General features: G+C 44.7%; 1 protein-coding gene across 10 annotated transcripts in view; it reads left to right on the top strand.

The window, feature by feature from the left end:
• MORC1 (MORC family CW-type zinc finger 1) overlaps window positions 1-17,433 on the top strand; it is a 99,978-nt gene that overhangs the window by 69,735 nt on the left and 12,810 nt on the right. For 8 of the 10 annotated variants that reach the window (XM_075908392.1, XM_075908401.1, XM_075908415.1 and 5 more), the window contains 4 exons: window positions 289-534; window positions 3,542-3,637; window positions 13,000-13,075; window positions 16,430-16,541. In XM_075908392.1, the coding sequence (XP_075764507.1) occupies window positions 289-534; window positions 3,542-3,637; window positions 13,000-13,075; window positions 16,430-16,541 (530 nt within the window). The remainder of the gene's footprint in view (window positions 1-288; window positions 535-3,541; window positions 3,638-12,999; window positions 13,076-16,429; window positions 16,542-17,433) is intronic. The other 2 variants (XM_075908448.1, XM_075908408.1) reach the window with 1 other exon arrangement.

Genomic DNA, 17,433 nt, shown 5'->3' with positions numbered 1-17,433 from the left:
AAGAGAGTCCACACATAGTAATTTACCTCAGTCCTGCACAGGTCAAAATGTCCTTAGAATAAAGCAATGTTTCCTCTTGCAGAGGAAGCCTTCTAACACATTAAGAATGTGATCCAAAACCCATTTGTAGTTAATGGGAATTTTTCCATTTACTTCAGTGGTTTCTGGGTCAAGCTTTTAGTAAGGTCAAACTTTGGTAACTCGAGTTATGAGGTAAAATAAGATGTGAGCTTTCTTGTTCAATGACCCAATGAAAAGAGAAATGGCCATTTTATGATATGATGACAGTTTCCTTTCTTTAAGAAAAATGAAAGTGTTCAGAAAACAGTGAGTCAAAGAAATGCATTTCATGGAGAGCCAGCTTCGTCATCTTTAGATTTGGATACCTGTAGCAGAAAACACCACATGCAAAAAAGAGACCCTAAAAGATGGGCTATTTCAGAGCACAGGGCTACTTCTCAAAAGAAAGCAAGACGTCATGAACGACAAGTACCTCCCATTTCCCTGTTGGAGAAGGCTCGCAGAGTTTCACTGGTATAGTACCACTTTATTTCTTTGCTTCTGATCTCCTTCCTAAAGTAGCTTGCTTATTAGTGCGATTTATACTGTGTATTTATCAATTTGGAAAGCATACTTCATAAGAAAAAAAAATGAAGAAGAATTACCATTTTTAAAAAGGATTCATGAACTGTCATTGAAATCTTTTCCGTTACTTTGATAATGATGGCCCTTGTTAACTAGCTTCCTATAATCAGTGAGGTGTAAGGTTAGCTTGTAGAAATGCATGAAAAAATATGGTGGAATGCCCATGTGAAAGTATATTTGTCTCTTGTGTCCGTAGACTACCTTAAAAGTTCTATGTACTATTATTAAGCATTAATGCCCATTGTGTTGAGTGGGTAGGGAGCCTATCCAGGATAAGGCCCCAATGTAGTGAACATTGTACAAACACAAAAATAGACAGTTGCTCTACCAAAGATCTTATTTTCTAAATAATTCGAGATTAAATAGAGAGCCATTCAAAGAACAGGTATAATAACAGGTAGCACTAGGCAGTGTGGAAGGAAACCCAAAGAAGTACTAAACCGGGCTTGCTTTAAACATAAGTTACAACAGAAACTCTTCAGGGCAGAGACTGAGCATGTTGTGTTTGTGCATTCCCTTACAGGTTGGGGCCTGGTCTCTTGGTTCTAACACAACACAAATACTAAGGAACTTGTAATATTTTTGTAACCAGTTTATAGTCTCCTTCTTGATTAAGTGCTGTGTTTTTTAATTGATAAGGAAATTTCTCATATAATTAACAAGAGCAATAGAATTCCATGTCTAAAAATAGTTTAAAAAAAATAAAAACACAATCTCACTCAATACTGCATAGGATGCTGTGCAACAGCCCCCAAATATTCATCTAACAATCAGTACACGGAGCTCACTCCCTATGTTTACATGTTAATGTCTATTAAAACCATGAGTTTAACATCATTTCATACTGCCCGTTTTATGGTAGAGATGGTCCAAAAGTACTTAATACTCCTTCTGGGGGTTTCTGAAGCAGCAGAGGTAGATGAAACTATTATAAAGCTGTTTCCCTGAACTGATATTCTGTTTATGTCCTTAAGAGTACAGAAGATACCTAGAGTAATCCATTTGCCGTAGCCAATCTCAGTTTTCAGTGAGGACTTTCTATGTGCCTTCCTGGTTTAACACTTCAGAAGATGTCTATTATATATCCTGGACTAATGGATTTCAATATAACTTATGTTCAGGGAGAGCATATGTAAAATACTTAAATCCATCAGAGAAATACTCATATGCGGTAACACATAAGTACCGTATTTTCCGGTGTATAAGACGACTTTTTATGCTAAAAAACATCCCCCAAAAATCGGGGGTCGTCTTATACGCCTGGTATACAGGCAGTCCCCGACTTGCAGGTACGAACGGGGCTTTTCTCACCCTGGAGGACACGGACTGCGGGACTCCGGGTCGAGAAAAGCTGCTCCGCGTCTCCCTGGTCTGCAGACCAGGAAGACGCGGAGCAAAGCCACGGAGGGGCTCCGGCAGCAGGGCAGCCCGGGCTCCCCCACTGCCCGAGCCCCTCCGCGGCTTTGCAAAGCCTCGGGGGAAGCTGGCAGCGGGGCAGCCCAGACGCGCCGCAGCTGTCCCGCTGCCGGCGTCCTCAGAGGCTTTGCTCCCGGTGTCCCTGGTCTGCTGGAGACGGTCCCCAGCAGACCAGAGGCACCGGGAGCAAAGCCGGGGAGGCGGAGGGGTCCCGCGCCTCTGAGGCTTTGCTCTGGCAAAGCCGGGGAGGCGCGGGACCCCGCCGCTGCTGCAGCTTTGCTCTTGGAGCCTCTGGTCTGCTGGGGACCGTCTCCAGCAGACCAGGGACACCGGTAGCAAAGCCGGGGAAGCAGAGGGGCACTGCCGGTTGGCCTCTTAAGGGGGGGGTAGTCTTATACGGCGAGTATAAGACGAAAACCTATGTTTTAACTAGAAAATTAGGGGATCGTCTTATACGCCGAGTCGCCTTATACGCCGGAAAATACGGTATTTCTTTCATCTCTCTGCACATAGATGATCATGATTAAGAAACCAGTGTCTTGTGTTTGCTCATTGTACTTATGTGTGAGTGATCTGAGGCTGGCAGTGAGCTCAAGAATCTCGTTGAGTCTAGTGTTAGCCTATAACCTTGATGTTATAGCTTATGACTTTCAGGAGAGATTACTAATTACCTTGCTCCCATATAGTTCTATTAGTGTGGGCTGATTTGGATATTGTACATTGACTTTATTTAAATGCCAGGATTCAATTCAAGAGCAAATTTTCAGAAGACTGATGCCTAGCATCATTGTTGACAGTGCAAATAGCATACAATGGGCTGCAGGTGCAAATCTGTGTTTCTCTTTGGAGTCAGACAGTTTGAGGACATTTGCACACACAATTCAGTCACAAGTACAACTTTTGCTAGTAGAAATGGCACCTGCAGAATGGACACTGCCCTCTAGAAAATTAGAAATGGAACTAGAATTGAGCTGTGGATATTTCAGTATTTTGATGCATCTTGTGGAAATGAAGTAATTAAAAAGGCATCATCTGGGCATTTTTACCTAAAAAGCAGGAGGCAAATCAGTACAGCCACTCTCCGAGTTACGAACAAGTTACGGACCAACACTTGGTCTGTAACTCGAACTTTGTTCGTAACTCGGACCCCATTGAGTTACACATGACTGCGCTGTTCATAAGCGCGGGTCACATTCGTAACTCAGGGACTGCCTTTACGATCGCTCCATGGGAGCTTTGGTCATAAGTGCGAATGGTCGTAACTCGACCGTTTGCAACTCAGGGAGCGGCTGTAGTACATTGTTATTAAATAATGCTAATATTTCTCAAAGATGCAGGTTTCTACACTGAATAGCTGACACACACTGGAAAAAAAATTATTCTTTACTTTGGGTGGTAATGTGTGCTTCTACATCTGTGCTCTTGGCATAATAAAACTAACTCTAGACATCTTGTTTCCAATTCTCATACCTTGTTGCAGGTGCCTCTTCCTGACAGAGAGAACCAAGCAATGTTTCTGGAGAAATCAGAAGTTGCCAATATTAAAAAAGAAGACAGTGACCCTGAAATCATCTGTGTAAGAAGACTTTTTACCTTTATTTAAAACCCATAAGCACTGTGTAAAATAAGCTGTAGTCAATATCCTTTGTGAAATCTAAGTGAATTTCTATTAGAACACCATTTTTTGAAATGGCTGTTAGCATCATTGTGCTAGCATTGGGGATGTGGCATAATTTTGTCTAACTAGAATTTAAATAGGGAAGAATTGGCTTTGAATCTGAAGGTGGGAGGCAATTTGGATGAAAAAGTGGTCATAAAGTGATAGATTTAATGATTCTAAGGAAAGGAAGGAGAGGGAGCAGCTGAATAAGGACAAAGTACTTCAGCGGACTTAGGTAACTGGTAAGATCTCACGGGAAGAAAATGTAAGGGAAAAAGATCGGGGAACTGGAAGTTTCTCAAGGAAATAATATTAAAGGCACAACTTCAAACTTGGTCTTATCTCAGTATAGGGGACTGGACATTGTGACTTCACAAGATCTCTTGCAGTATTACATTTCTGTGTTGACCAGCATTAATTATAATAGTTGTAAGTTTCATGTATAGTGTATATTTCCTATATAGATGTGACTAACATGCAAGTTGTGGCTTCTTTAGGAGGCAGCACGGTCTTATAGAGCTGAAAAGTAGGAGTTGGGACACTTGCTTTGTGTTCCTAGCTGTGCCACTGACTCTCTAATGCTCACACTGTAAGTGAGTTACCTAACATCACTTTTCCCACCTCTAAAATAGGACATATGCTACTTCCATATGAACTACACACAAAAACCTTGTGACTTGAGCAGAACTTCTCCCAGTCACTCTGGGCAAGAGAATAGGCTATCTCATTGTCCAGTCCTCACTCTAGCAAAGTTGGTCAAAAATGTTATGTGAATTACCTTGCTTTTGGTATTTTGGCATTTTTGCATACAGTGTCAGCCCCAAAAGTGTCTTTCTATTGGGGTGTCTTGTGCACCTGGGAAACAAGATGCCCAAATAGACTGGGATTGTTTGGAGTGCAAGTGTGGAATAATTCTTTACTGCCCATCTCTAATAAATATTTTAAACCATTTCAGATTTTGAGTTATTTCTCAAGTAAACTACGTTTCACATGCAAGTGAAGTATTGTCAGGTCAAATGTCACTTGGACCATGTGGCTGCTTCTATCAGGTGTAACTATTTGTTATTATAACAACATCAACCCAGAGATGAGATTGGGCCAGCTGTCACCTCCTTTCCTGCTTCTGCCCACCTCTTGTACTGTTGATGACATAGCTAGGACAGGGAACATTTTACATATGATCAGAGTTAGTAGTACAGAATATAGATTACCCTAAGTTAAGGATGGAAGTGCACTTGGAATCAGACACTGAAGTGGAACATGACTGCTGAAATGACTTAGTACCTGGGTTAGGAACCAGGGCCCAGCACAAACTGCTTTTACCATTCACAGATTATGAGACAGATTGTATCACTACATTTCTGGCACAAGTTGGGGCAGTGTGGAGTTATGTTGCCCCAGTGGAAGTTAGAAGTTAGTCTGTGTCTGAGCTTATTGCCATGTCAGGTATAATCTAACATTCATCTGTCCTTGGAACAGTATTTAAATACTGTATTAGTGGTTACCATAGACATGCCTATAACATTCTAGACAAATGACTCTGTTTTCCTTAGTGAGTGTGGTGTGACTTATGGTTTGCACTCTCTTGGCATGGAGCTCATTCTTGACTAAAGTCATTCCGCTGGTTCTTAGAAAGCTTTTCTTAGCTCACTTACACCAAGTTTTATTTGTTTTAAGGAAACAACCATTTATTACTTGCTCCAACTATATTTGTGTGATCACAGCTGGCAATCTAATCTCAGGCTGTTGGTGGTTAATTAAATTAGACAAATACCTACTCTCCATAGATATATCATAGCTTTTCTGTTCGGCTATAGCTGCAAGAATTGAATTAGGAATTAATTGCCTTTTACTGCCTCGACAGCTTTTGTTCCATTAAACCGATAGTTATTGGCCTGCTTTAGTTCATCTTACCCCCTCTCTTGTTTGTCATAAAATGGTACAATGGCTGTATGCAGCTACTTGTGTCTCTTGCCACATGGACCCAGATTGTCCTGGCAAAAAATGTCCTCACTAAATATTTTGGCTCTGACTCTTAGCTAGTGCAACTGGGATATCTTCTTGTAAGTCAATAGAGTTTGCCAATTCACACCAACTGAAAATCTGGCCCTTCATCTGTCAAATGAAGTACATCAAGATGGCTCTGATATATGAATATAGATGACTTTTACATAGTACAGGTAACTATAGTACTGGCATCTGGAACATCTGATTATCATACTTCATACCATATTTTATGCCAGATGAGCAGGGCTCAACAAACCGCTGATTCTACTCACCTGTGACGAGTAGATTTGTGCACCCCATTCACCGGCGCTGCGTGCATGCGCAGTGCCGGTCTGGTGTATGCGCGGTGCAGGGCTGGCGAGTAGCTCTCGCTGCGGTTTGTCAAGCCCTGCAAATGAGTATAGAGTGGATAGCTATGACGGGATGTACAGTCCCCACACTGGAGTGGAAGGGGTTAAGGAGCAACTCTGGGTCCAAGTAGCTGTGCCCTGCCAAACCTGTAGTTCATGCACAAGTGGTAGGAGGATCCTTTTCAGCTCTTCTTCCTGCCTGTGCATGCACTGCAAGCAGTCGGTGGAGGAGAGCAGACCTAGACTCTGAAACTCTCTAAAAAGAGCCCTACTGAGGCCTCTGACTACTGATGGTCTGTTTGATCTGCTGAGGGGAGCAGACTCTGGGTATCTTCAAGATCATTTATTTGATTTATGCTGTTTACAAGCTTTTGTATTTCTCTCTTGAGCAGGGAGGCTGATAAGAAGTGATCTAGGATGGCATGGTGCTTCAGGGTACTGAGTTCAGCTGTCTTCTTTGAGCTGTGGATTGGAATCTGTGGGCAAGGGGTGGACCCATGTTCCCTTATCTACCTTCTGATGGGTCTGGAGGCAAAACAACAGAGACTTGGGACTAGAAAGACCCAAGATCTCATTCTGGGACTTGGGCTGGGTGAAGCCTGAAGTCCTAGCAGGGCAGCAGAATTAGCCCTTTGTTGAGCTTTTGACACACCCTGGAACAGGTGGACACAACTTGTGGCCCTGTTGGAAGGCCAAGCAACAGAAGCGGACAGATTGCTACAAGACAGGAGTGGCTATCAACAGGGCATGTGCCACAATGAAAGAGCACTTGTCACATCCTCACTGATCTGTAGGTGTCACCTGTGTAAGAGTAGATCCCCCCCCCCACAGTAGCCTATTACCTTTGCCACTTTTCTTTGTGTCTGAGGAAACAATATCAGGATCTCCACTGATATATCCCACTTCTAAGATAAACAGTATATTCTGTTGTAATAACTATCTTTCTAGATGACTTATTTTGTAGACGAAATTGATGCTGTCACCTTTATGTCTTCATTCGTCTGTTTGACTTGGCTAATTAGTAGTTACATATCACCTAACATAGGCAGTATAGTAAAAGGCTTCTCTAAATAAAATTAAAATCCTAATTTATATTCATAAGATTTAATTCCTCGCCATTCCGCTGTATTGCACATTACATCCTAGATATATGAGCCAGGACAGCAGTATTGATTTATGGTGAGACAACTTTCTTGGCTCTTGTTACTTCCTTTTTAACATTTCTATGTATTATTGACTTGCTTTAAGCATTCATGTGTGCTTTAGATTAGGGTGATAATCATTCTCGTCCAGCAGAGTACTTGGCTTCCCATCACTTGTATCTGCATCAAATATCTCCCCATCTTGGTTTATCTTTCTTTGCCATCCTGATTTATCTGTAGCTGATCATCAATTTGCCTTTACTAGAAAACTGTATTAAAGTACTATACATGGGCCCTTCATAAAGTCAGCCTTGCTCATTTCTGTGCATATAAACATGATGGTGCATATGAGGGAGAAGAATCAGTGTCTGTGTAAAAACAATTATTCTGTATTCCAGCCTTTCTTGTTGTCAAAACACTGCTCACTATTGTCATTATCAATAAAGCCCTGCCATCTGTTCCATTGTAAATCCCTGATTTTTAGCATTTGTTAGAGCAGTAAAACCTCACTCCAGGCTGAAAGTTGGTTTACGAGACCTAATGTCTAGGAATGATGTGAAATTATCTGGACACTTTATAGTAGGTAATAAATTGGCAGCTCCTGCAGTAGTATGCTACATATGCCATAATATGATGAAAAATGGCAGGGCAGAATAAAGAACATTGTTCCTTTGTCCTAAGCTAGAAGTGGACCGGATGGAAGCAACAGAAATGAGGTGGCGATCTTGTATTTGGAATAGTTCCTGAGTAGGCCATTCATGAGGGTTATGTGCGATTGAAAGAGATGGCGGATAAAATAGTGATTGATTTCAAGAGGACTGATGTGAAGGTGCAAATGTCAACAAAATGAAACCAGTTAGTTAGCTGGCCAGAGTTTGAAAAGTTTCACACCGTATGTGGAATTTAGGTAGTTTTATATACTGTTTGTTAGAGATGTTTACATTTTGAGTATCACAGTTTATGTAATGCAATACCTATGTGATGAAGTAGGAAATCTCCCGAGCGCTCTGAGCACTTCTTAGTGTATGGCAACATGCCACAGGTGACATGTAACCAGTGTTCATCACTAAATCTGGTCAAGTAAGTGGAACATTCCCTTCCCCAACCTGGGCTGTGAATGCTGACCCATGACCCCCTTGCGTACTATATCTCCATGCAAGGGGGCATGAATGCAGTCATAGCTTTCGTGGCTTTAGATGGCTCAAATATGCTGCTCTGGGGAGTTTGCTTCCAAAAATGGGGATCAGCAGAAACAGTAGTTGAAAAACAACATATTTGTATTGTCATTAGCTTTAACTGTTCATTTCTTTCTTGTCTGAATATCTTCTTCTTTGTTGCTATCTGAAAATTTAGTAATATGCCAGCTCATTTTTTATGGAGTGGGGGTGGGGTAGTATTCTTTCTCTATTCAAACTGTGAACAAAAGAAACTCTCACAGATGTGGCCAATGCACATATTAACTGGGCTATTAGCTAGAAGTGATTTTCTGTTTGATTCTGTCACTGATATGATCAGCATTACCAAGTCACTTAGCTATCTTACAGACATAGGGGGGAAAACTCAGAAAGACTGCTGCTTACTCAACTTCATAAAGCACTATGACATCTCTGGATTCTAAGTGCTAAGCAATATTGACTAAGTTTCATGTGGAAGATGTGAGTGGTAGTTCTCCTCATACGTTTCCCCCACTAGAACAGTTGTTAACCAAGTGAAACATAGGGTTTGTCACCATGGATGAGAGGTTAATCCACAGTGAGTTGATGTGTGTTAGTTAACATGCTATACCCAAGCTGCAGTTAATAGTATACACGTGAGATAAAACTATATTCTCTTTCAGTTCTCATCACTGTATGCACATGGGGTTGAGGGTTTTCTGTGAGCTAAGTGCACGGCATTTTCAAAGGGTCCCTAGCTTTGCTCCTGAGCAGTGTTCATTCTGTGGTTTCTCTCTCTGCACATTGGGAGGGTGAACTGGTTGCAATATCTGTCGCCCCATTGAGTTCCATGATTGTGGGATAAGTAGAAGAAGCCCCTAAAATTCTGGGATTTGGTGTCAGTGGTTTTTTGGGAGTGGGGGGTGGTGGTGGTGGTGGTTGTTTACAAAAAAAAGTCCCGTGATTCTGCTCTCTCTGTCTAATGCTTCCTCTCCTTCTGGATGGGCTAACACCAAATTGCTGTCTGCCACCATGGACCCAACAATGCTCCACACTACTATGCTGACACCCTGTCATGTGGTTCAGTTTTTAGATACAGGAGGAACCAGTAAAAACACATCAGATGAACTCATGTTAACTTTATTGTGCACTGAATAGTAAAGGAAAGCAGTGCAAAGTTACACAATCTATTTCAATACATGGGATAGTTAGCACAGACAGTATAATAACACCTTTACCTAGGACAATACACAAACTACTCAGTTATAAGACTATGAATATACATATACTTATTCCTATGAATCTCACACATTCACATACACAGTTCCAATGCTGTTACCCTTACGATTGTCAGAGGGGAGGTCGTGGCCTCTTTCTTTCCCCACGCGTAGAGGTGTCCCCAGTGCATTGGGCAATAAACTGGTTCAACTTCTTGTTGCAGTGAGTAAGGTAATGGGGACACCTTACTCAATCCTTCCCACTGATTAGATCTTCTACCCCTATATTTCTAGCAAAGCGAGACTTGATCATTCTAGTAATATCTATCAATCAACTACATTTTGCGTAAAATACCTATTATGCCAATATCTAGGATACATTTTGCAATGGCAAAATATTGCAAAAGCGCTTCATTAATAGTTTTTCTGGCTGTCTCTGGAATTTTTCTCTTATCAAAAAATGGGATGTACTAGTACCAGGTTGTTTCTGCTCTTTTTGTCCCAGTTTCGCTGTCCTGTACAAGTTCTGCATAATTGGGCAAGCATTCCTTATTTTTCCCACCTTTTCTGGCCTGGCCTGTGTGCATGCATACATGCATGCCCAGGTTTGAATCAGACCTGAGGTGCTTTGTTAAAGATCCATACTTTGGACAAGGCCAGAACGAGGCCTAGCACTGTAGATATTGTTCTGGTCAAGGGAGGGCTGTCCAGGCTCCCCTACACGCTTGCAAACATGCAGACAGGAATGGCTGTCTTTCAGTTCTCAAAGTCCGGCGATTTTGCGTTTTGGACTGTACCTGCCACACCACCCTCCCTATGATGCAGCAGTAGTATCTTCAGCATCAGGAGAGGAAGGAAGATGTGGACAATGGTGATACCAAGCAACTGCTTCTACAAGAGCTGTTCTGGGAGCAACTTCACACATTACAGTGCTGTTTCTGGGCTTAGAAAACCAGTATGGATTGGTGGGAAAGCATCGTTTTGTAGGCCTGGGATGACCAGCAGTGAGAGAATTTCAGGATGGTGAAGATGATTTTTCTGGGATCTCTGCTGAACAACAGTGGCAGTGTACCGCCAAGCAGTGCCCCATGCACGAGGACAAGTGGGTCACAATCACCACTGGGGAAACTGGCCACTCCGGCATGCTGTCAGTCCACTGACAAAGCAATACTGTGTAGGGAGATCCACTGTTGAAGCCGCTGTCCTGGATAAGACACTGTTCCAGTTCAGGACTATATTCTTAAAGATATTATACAATTCGTAGTAAATGAGGGCTTACTGCACTCTAATGAATGTTGTCTTGTGAACTAAGGCATTTTCCCTTTAACTTACTTGAGTTACTGGGAGCAAACCCCCAAAGGCAGACTAACCCTTAATTAGTAGTAGCGATTGTGGAACTAAGACCTACAGTAATCTAAAAAGGATGACTGTACCTTTTGTGCAAGGATTCTGGAGGTAGCTTAGTGCTGGTACTAGGTTACTGGGGACAGTCTGTGCCCCTTATTAACTAATTCTGTTAATCATATTAATGCACTGTCCCAGAGATCCATTGTGTTAGGGGTGGGACATGTATATAAACATTCCCAGCCCCGAAGAGTTCACAGTCTAAGTGGACAAGACATCCAGGGTATGTCTACACTACCCTCCTAGTTCGAACTAGGAATGAGGAGTAACGGTAGTTCGGACTAGGAAGCCTAGTCCGAACTACCTAGTCCATGCCGCGAGTAGCCACGTGGCACGGGGTTCGAACGAGCCGGGATTTAAAAATGGCGGCACCCAGCTTATGCAAATGAAGCCCAGGAAATTCAAATCCCGGGCTTCATTTGCAAGTGCGGTATGCCTGCATTACCCCACTAGTTCGAACTAGGAGGGTAGTGTAGACATACCCACAGAGAGTGGAAGAAGGAAATGTTATTCCTTTTTTAGAGATGAGGAACTCAGGTACAGGTTAAATAACTAGGCAAAGATGCGTCAGACCAGGGGTCAGTTCCCATCTCTGCCAGGCCTCCAACTGAGTACATTCTCCACAGTCTTCCTCTAGCTTCCTATTAGAAGATCTGCTTACAATGGCAAAATGAGTTGGCAGCTAATTTCCTTTCCTCTTTATTTTTAGCCCTTTATCTCTCTTTTCCAGGCAGCAGTAAGCTCTTCCTATGCTTCTCCACCTCTACCTAGAAGCCCATGGTGCAGTAAAGCTTTTGTCCTCTGTTTTACAATGGCAGTGCCTCCTTGTCATCCCCACCCTGCCCCTTCATGGCAAAGTGCCCTAGGGAACACCAGGCAGAAAGCAAATACTGCTTGTTTGTGAGGCAGATTTCTCACAGCATTGAAGTTGACCTCTGCCAAGTCTGTTCTCAGGCAGCAGCCTCTCATTTTCTATCAAGGTGAGAGACCGGAGGAGTTAGTTTCCACCTTCAAAACATATGGGGCAATGGATGGAACTCTAAATAGCACTGAAAAGATCCCCCTATCCCAGCAAGACTTTTGGGTTGAGAATGTCATGCTGAATAAAAATCTGTGAGATAGAACTATGGATTACAGGAAAAGTAACTAGCCTGAAATATGGAGTTTACCACCTGCTTTGGGCTGCATTCCCAAGCAACCCGACTCCGAGAAGACTCGGTCTCATGGGAGCCGCTACCAGCCTCATACCATCCACGGGAATCTCTTAACAGTTTCACGCCCTCTTGAACTCTCTCTTCAAAGTTCTTTTCAACTTTCCCTTACGGTACTTGTTGACTATTGGTCTTGTGCCGGTATTTAGCCTTAGATGGAGTTTACCTGAAATAGTCACACAGCGGTATCAGAAAATCACCACTGTCGTGGGTTACAAACTGGCATTCAGAGTACTTTAGACTTGTATCTCCAGTTTGTAACATGAGAAAGCTTATCAGATCATATGATGATGAAAATGAGTTATCTTTAAGCCACTAAAGAGTTCCTTTCATATGTTGCCCATACCCACTGTCTGCATTAGGACTGCTCATGTGTTTACCTTCCTGAATAAGGGCCACAATAAGGACTTATTTAGAACATTTTAAAAGTATCAAACTGCTTGTTAAGCAGTTTAATCTTTTCTACCAGATCTACAAAACAAGTTTTTTGCCCACATATCCCTGCCTTATCTCCAGCTGGTTAAAAACAAAACCTTGAGCTGAAAAGACAAATATCAAAGAAACATATAAAGCCTGATTCTGCCAGTGTGAGTCTGTTGACTTGGTGGGGTCATTTCTGAGTTATGTCTGTGGAAGCAAGAAAATCAAACTCGAATTAAACGTGCAGCTAACTTCCAATTAACATGTATTATTTTGTGATTTAACTTTTGCTATGTAGGTACATGGCTTTTTTAGGAGAAGTCAATTTCTGAAGACATAGAAAAAATAATAAAGTAAACTTTATGCATTTTAGGTAATGGCATCTGAGGATGAGACTGAAGATTTGCCTAAGTGTGGGAAAAGTAAAGAATTTCTTTGGTTGAACAAAGGTAACATAAACAATTATTTGTGCTTTCAATGTAGACTATGTTTACAAAATTATATCGCTGTATTTAAAATAAAGTAACATTATACATAAGAGGGACCTGAAACTGACATGAGTCTCTCTTTCATATGACTGTTGGGAAATACTTAATTGAAAGCAACATCTTCCCACAGAGGCCAGGAAACTGACTATTCACTAAGGATATACCTATACTACAGTGCTATTTCAAATTAACTTATTTCGAATTAGTTAATTCGAAATAAGCTAATTTGAAATAACGCATCTAGACACAAAAACTAATTCGAAATAGCATTTTGCTATTTCAGAATAGCGCGTCCATACTGATTGGACGCTGGATCGCATTTAAGGGCGGCTGAAACTGGTTCCAGCAGGGCATTAGGTCAGTAGTTGCTTTGTGTGGCTGCTGTCTGAGGCTATCTGAGGCTCGTGCTTAAAGGGACCCCCCCCCCGGACAGCCGGTTCTCAGCTTTCCCGCTTGCTTGCCTATCTCGCCAAGGGACAGCAAAGCATTTTCCTCTCCGCCTGCTTCAGTCGCTTCTCCTTTAGGACACCACTGCAGTCGGCACCATGGAGCCAGAGCCGTCCCTGGGCACTCTGGTGCTCATGCTGAAAGCCTGGCAGCAATTGCTGGAGGCTGCCTGGCACCTTCTGCTGCAGTCCAGCCCCCTGGCCCTTCCCCTGCCCCCTCTGGGGACTCTGGCGGAGCGGCGCCCAGATGCCAGCGTGCCCCGCTGCATTTGGCATCTGGACACCAGTAGCGACTGGTGGCACCACATTGTCCTGGAGCACTGGGGAGACCAACAGTGGACCCAGAACTTCAGGATTAAGAAGGTCACCTTCCTTGAGCTCTGCAAGTGGCTCGCCCCTGCTCTGCAGCGACGGAACACACGCATGAGGCCTGCCATTCCCCTCTACAAGCGGGTGGCCATTGCCCTCTGGAAGCTCTCCACGCCGGATAGCAACCGATCTGTCGGGAACCAGTTCGGCATGGGGAGATCCACCGTCGGAGCGGTGCTCACGGCACTTACCAGCCAGGAGGGGGGGCTGCAAGGAGGACATGGGCTGCCCCAAGGAAAACAGGGGGAAGGTGGTGTAAGTGCCATCCCCGGGAGGGTTCTGTCTGTCCCGGCCGCGCAACAGACCAACCGTGGTGGCCAGGATTGCAGCAGGGGTTGCTCCTGGGAGTGGGGTGCGGGGCAGTGGCGGGGAACGAACACTCCCAGCCACCCAGGCGTCCCAGTGACCCTCGGTTTTGTGTCTCTCTCTGCGGGTGGTGAAGGCCATCAACAGGGTGCTGCTCCGCACCTGGATGTGGTCATCCAGGGGAAACCTGGGAGGAGGGAGCTGAGAGCGGGAGGCGAGGAGAGGAAGGGGGAGGAGAAGCTCAGGGTTGGGGGTCTTGCCAGCCCTCCCGTCTCGCAGTACTGTGGATGCGGGGGCCTTGGCATTCCAGGGGGGGAGTGGGTATGGAGGGTGGGGCAGGAGGGATGGGGGGGCAGAAGAAGTGGGAGGGGGAACAGGGTGGAAGGAGGAGCGATAGCTGGGCTGGCCACAGGGGCTGGAGGAGCAGGAGGCAGCAATCGGTCCAGCAGGGCCTGCAGGTGCTCGCGGAGGGCACGTCCCTGCTCCCGCAAGCTCTCCCGCCGCAGCTGCAGGTCCTCTTGTATCCACTGCTCCTGGCTGTGGACCTGCCATCCCTGCAACTGCAGCTGCTGCCTCTGGAACTCCTCCAGGTTGCGGGTGCGCCTGCTGGCCCGGGTGAGGGTGGATGTTCCAGGCAGGGTGGTGTGCCCTGCACTCGCAGGTGCTGTGGCTGTGGTGAAACAAGAGAAGTGGTCAGTTCTCTCTGAGGACACAGTGGGTGAAATCCAGCCCCGCTCTGCAAGGCGAGGATGGCAGGTCTCCGAACCATCATGTCCTGCTGTCCCCGGGAGTGTGAGCTGGCCCAGGACTGCACCCCAGCCCCTGTGCTGCCTATAGTGTGGTGTATGGTGGGGAGACGGGAGATGTGCCCTGCCTCTGTGTAGAGGGGGTGTCTGGAGGGAGAGCAGTGTGCAGTGTCTCTTCCTGGGGTCAGGAGCCTGTCATGTGCCTTCACACATAGACGTATGTGGGGAACAGGCCAGGGCCCCTGCATGGCACCCAGCTGGGGCCACATGTCCTGGCTGGCATGGCAGATGCACAAGTTGCTTCCTGCTCTGTGGTCGTCAAGGCCGACACACACGGTCCCTGGGCTCCCTCTCCCTCCACCCCGCATAAGGGGACCGTGATGTCACTCACATGTGGAGGCCTCCTCAGCCTCAGATGAGGCTGCTGACGGGCTCTCCAGTTCGGCTCGGGGGTCCTGGATGCAGGTCACGCTCCCTGCAGGCTCCTGGCTGCCGTCGTCCTCCTTTTCCCCTGTGTCAGGGGCAGGGCCCTCTGCCCCGGGGTCGATGATGACCGGAGGGGCACGGACTGTCTGACCCCCCAGGATCCAGACCAGGGCCTCATAATGCGGGCAGTCCTTTGGGTCAGCCCCTGGTTGGGAGGCCCTGGCATATGCCTGCCGCAGTTCTGTAATTTTTGTCCGCACCTTCTCTTGGCTATACATGTGGCCTCTGGTGGCCAGGCTGACAGCCATGCAGCTGTAGACGGCCACATTCATGCGCCTAGTGCAGAGATTGTGGGCATTGGAGGCCTCCCCCCAAATCTCAATGAGGCCCATGATCTCTGTACTAGACCAGGAAGGCGCCTGCCTTTTGTGGCCCCTGCCAGGCTCCTGGGAGCCTCCAGCCTGGTCCTGGGGAGCGGTGGAGGGCTGGTTGGCAGCGGGTGGCTGGCTCATCCTGTGCCAGGTGCACTGTGTGCTGGCAGGCTAGCAACTGGCACAGGTGCTGTGGCCAGAGTCTGCCCCTTTAAGGGCTCCAGGGTTGCGGGGGAGCAGAGAAGTTTTCCTGGTTGTGCCCAGAGTGGCCACCAGGGCTCCCTGGGAAGGGCTAGAGGCCCCCTAAAATAAGCACTTATTTCGAATTAGCTATTTCAAATTTGGTATAATTCCTCGTAGAATGAGGTTAACCAAATTCGAAATAAGGGCTCCACTGTTTTAAATTTATTTCAAAATAGCAGTTTGTATGTGTAGACGCTATAAAGTTAATTTGAAATAACGGCTGTTATTGCGAATTAACTTTGTAATGTAGACATACCCTAAGAGGACAGATTTCAGTTTCAAAGAACAATTTATGTAGATAACTTCTTTTTTCCACATGTGTTAGTGTTACAGCATTCTTTGAAAAATTACTTCAAAGTAACGTGAACACTGTTTTTTCCAAGTTAATGTGTTTTGCTAAATGTTTAGGTTCACCTGGCAGAAATCAGAAGCAGCGTGACTTACAAAGGTATATTTGTTCTGATCAGAAAAAAGCAACAAAAATATCGGGAAATAATTTGCCTTCTTCAAAATTGGAAAGGTGAGAATAATTATAGAAGCAAAATTCAAAGCCTCTATTCCATAATGTTTTGTAATGGTTCTGTAGCTAATGATACCAAATATTGCAGTGTTTTGCAAACACTGAATATACTATACAAAACAGTGAGTTAGGAATAAAGTCATAATCTCACATGTTATATTGATAACTTGAAGCTTCATTGTGAGGTTAAGATTTTTTTAACGATTTATGTCTTGAATTTATACTGTGTTGATAGTGGCTTTTGTTTTATATATATATATATATATATATATATATATATATATATATATATATATATATATATATATATAGTTTGAGACTCTAATCCGTCACTATTTGGTCCAGCAGCATCCGTGTTCGCAACCTGATTTTAGTTAGCCAGATGTTCATTACTATGGGTGTAGCTAAGTTTCCTGCAGTCCCATAAAAGTTTGTTTATGGCCACCAGTCCTGGCTCTCAGTGTTCTTTACTATTATTTAACTCTAATTTACTCTTAACTGTCTTCTAAGAGCCCAGGAAGAAATGGAGGTGTTGGTAATGCTGCTAGGCAATACAGGTGGCCCCCAACTTTTGACACGATTAGTTCCTGAGGAAGCATTACAAGTCAGAGGCATCGTAACTCGAACCCTCATTTACGATAGGCACCGTGCACCATTATAAATGCGGGGCCGAGGTCATAAATCACGAGGAGTAATGGTAGTTCGAATTAGAAAGCCTAATTCGAACTACCTACTCCGTGCCGTGTGTAGCCGCGGTCACGGAGTCCACACTAAGAGGGGGATTTAAAAATGGCGGCGCCCGGCAAGATGCAAATGAAGCCTGGCATATTTAAATCCCGGGCTTCATTTGCAACTTCGAATGACTACATTAACCACCCTAGTTCGAACTAGG

This window comes from Pelodiscus sinensis, chromosome 1 (assembly GCF_049634645.1).
Source record: "Pelodiscus sinensis isolate JC-2024 chromosome 1, ASM4963464v1, whole genome shotgun sequence".
NCBI classification, from domain to species: Eukaryota; Metazoa; Chordata; order Testudines; family Trionychidae; genus Pelodiscus; species Pelodiscus sinensis.
Note: the sequence above shows the minus strand (reverse complement) of the source record. Positions and strands in the feature narration are given on the sequence as shown.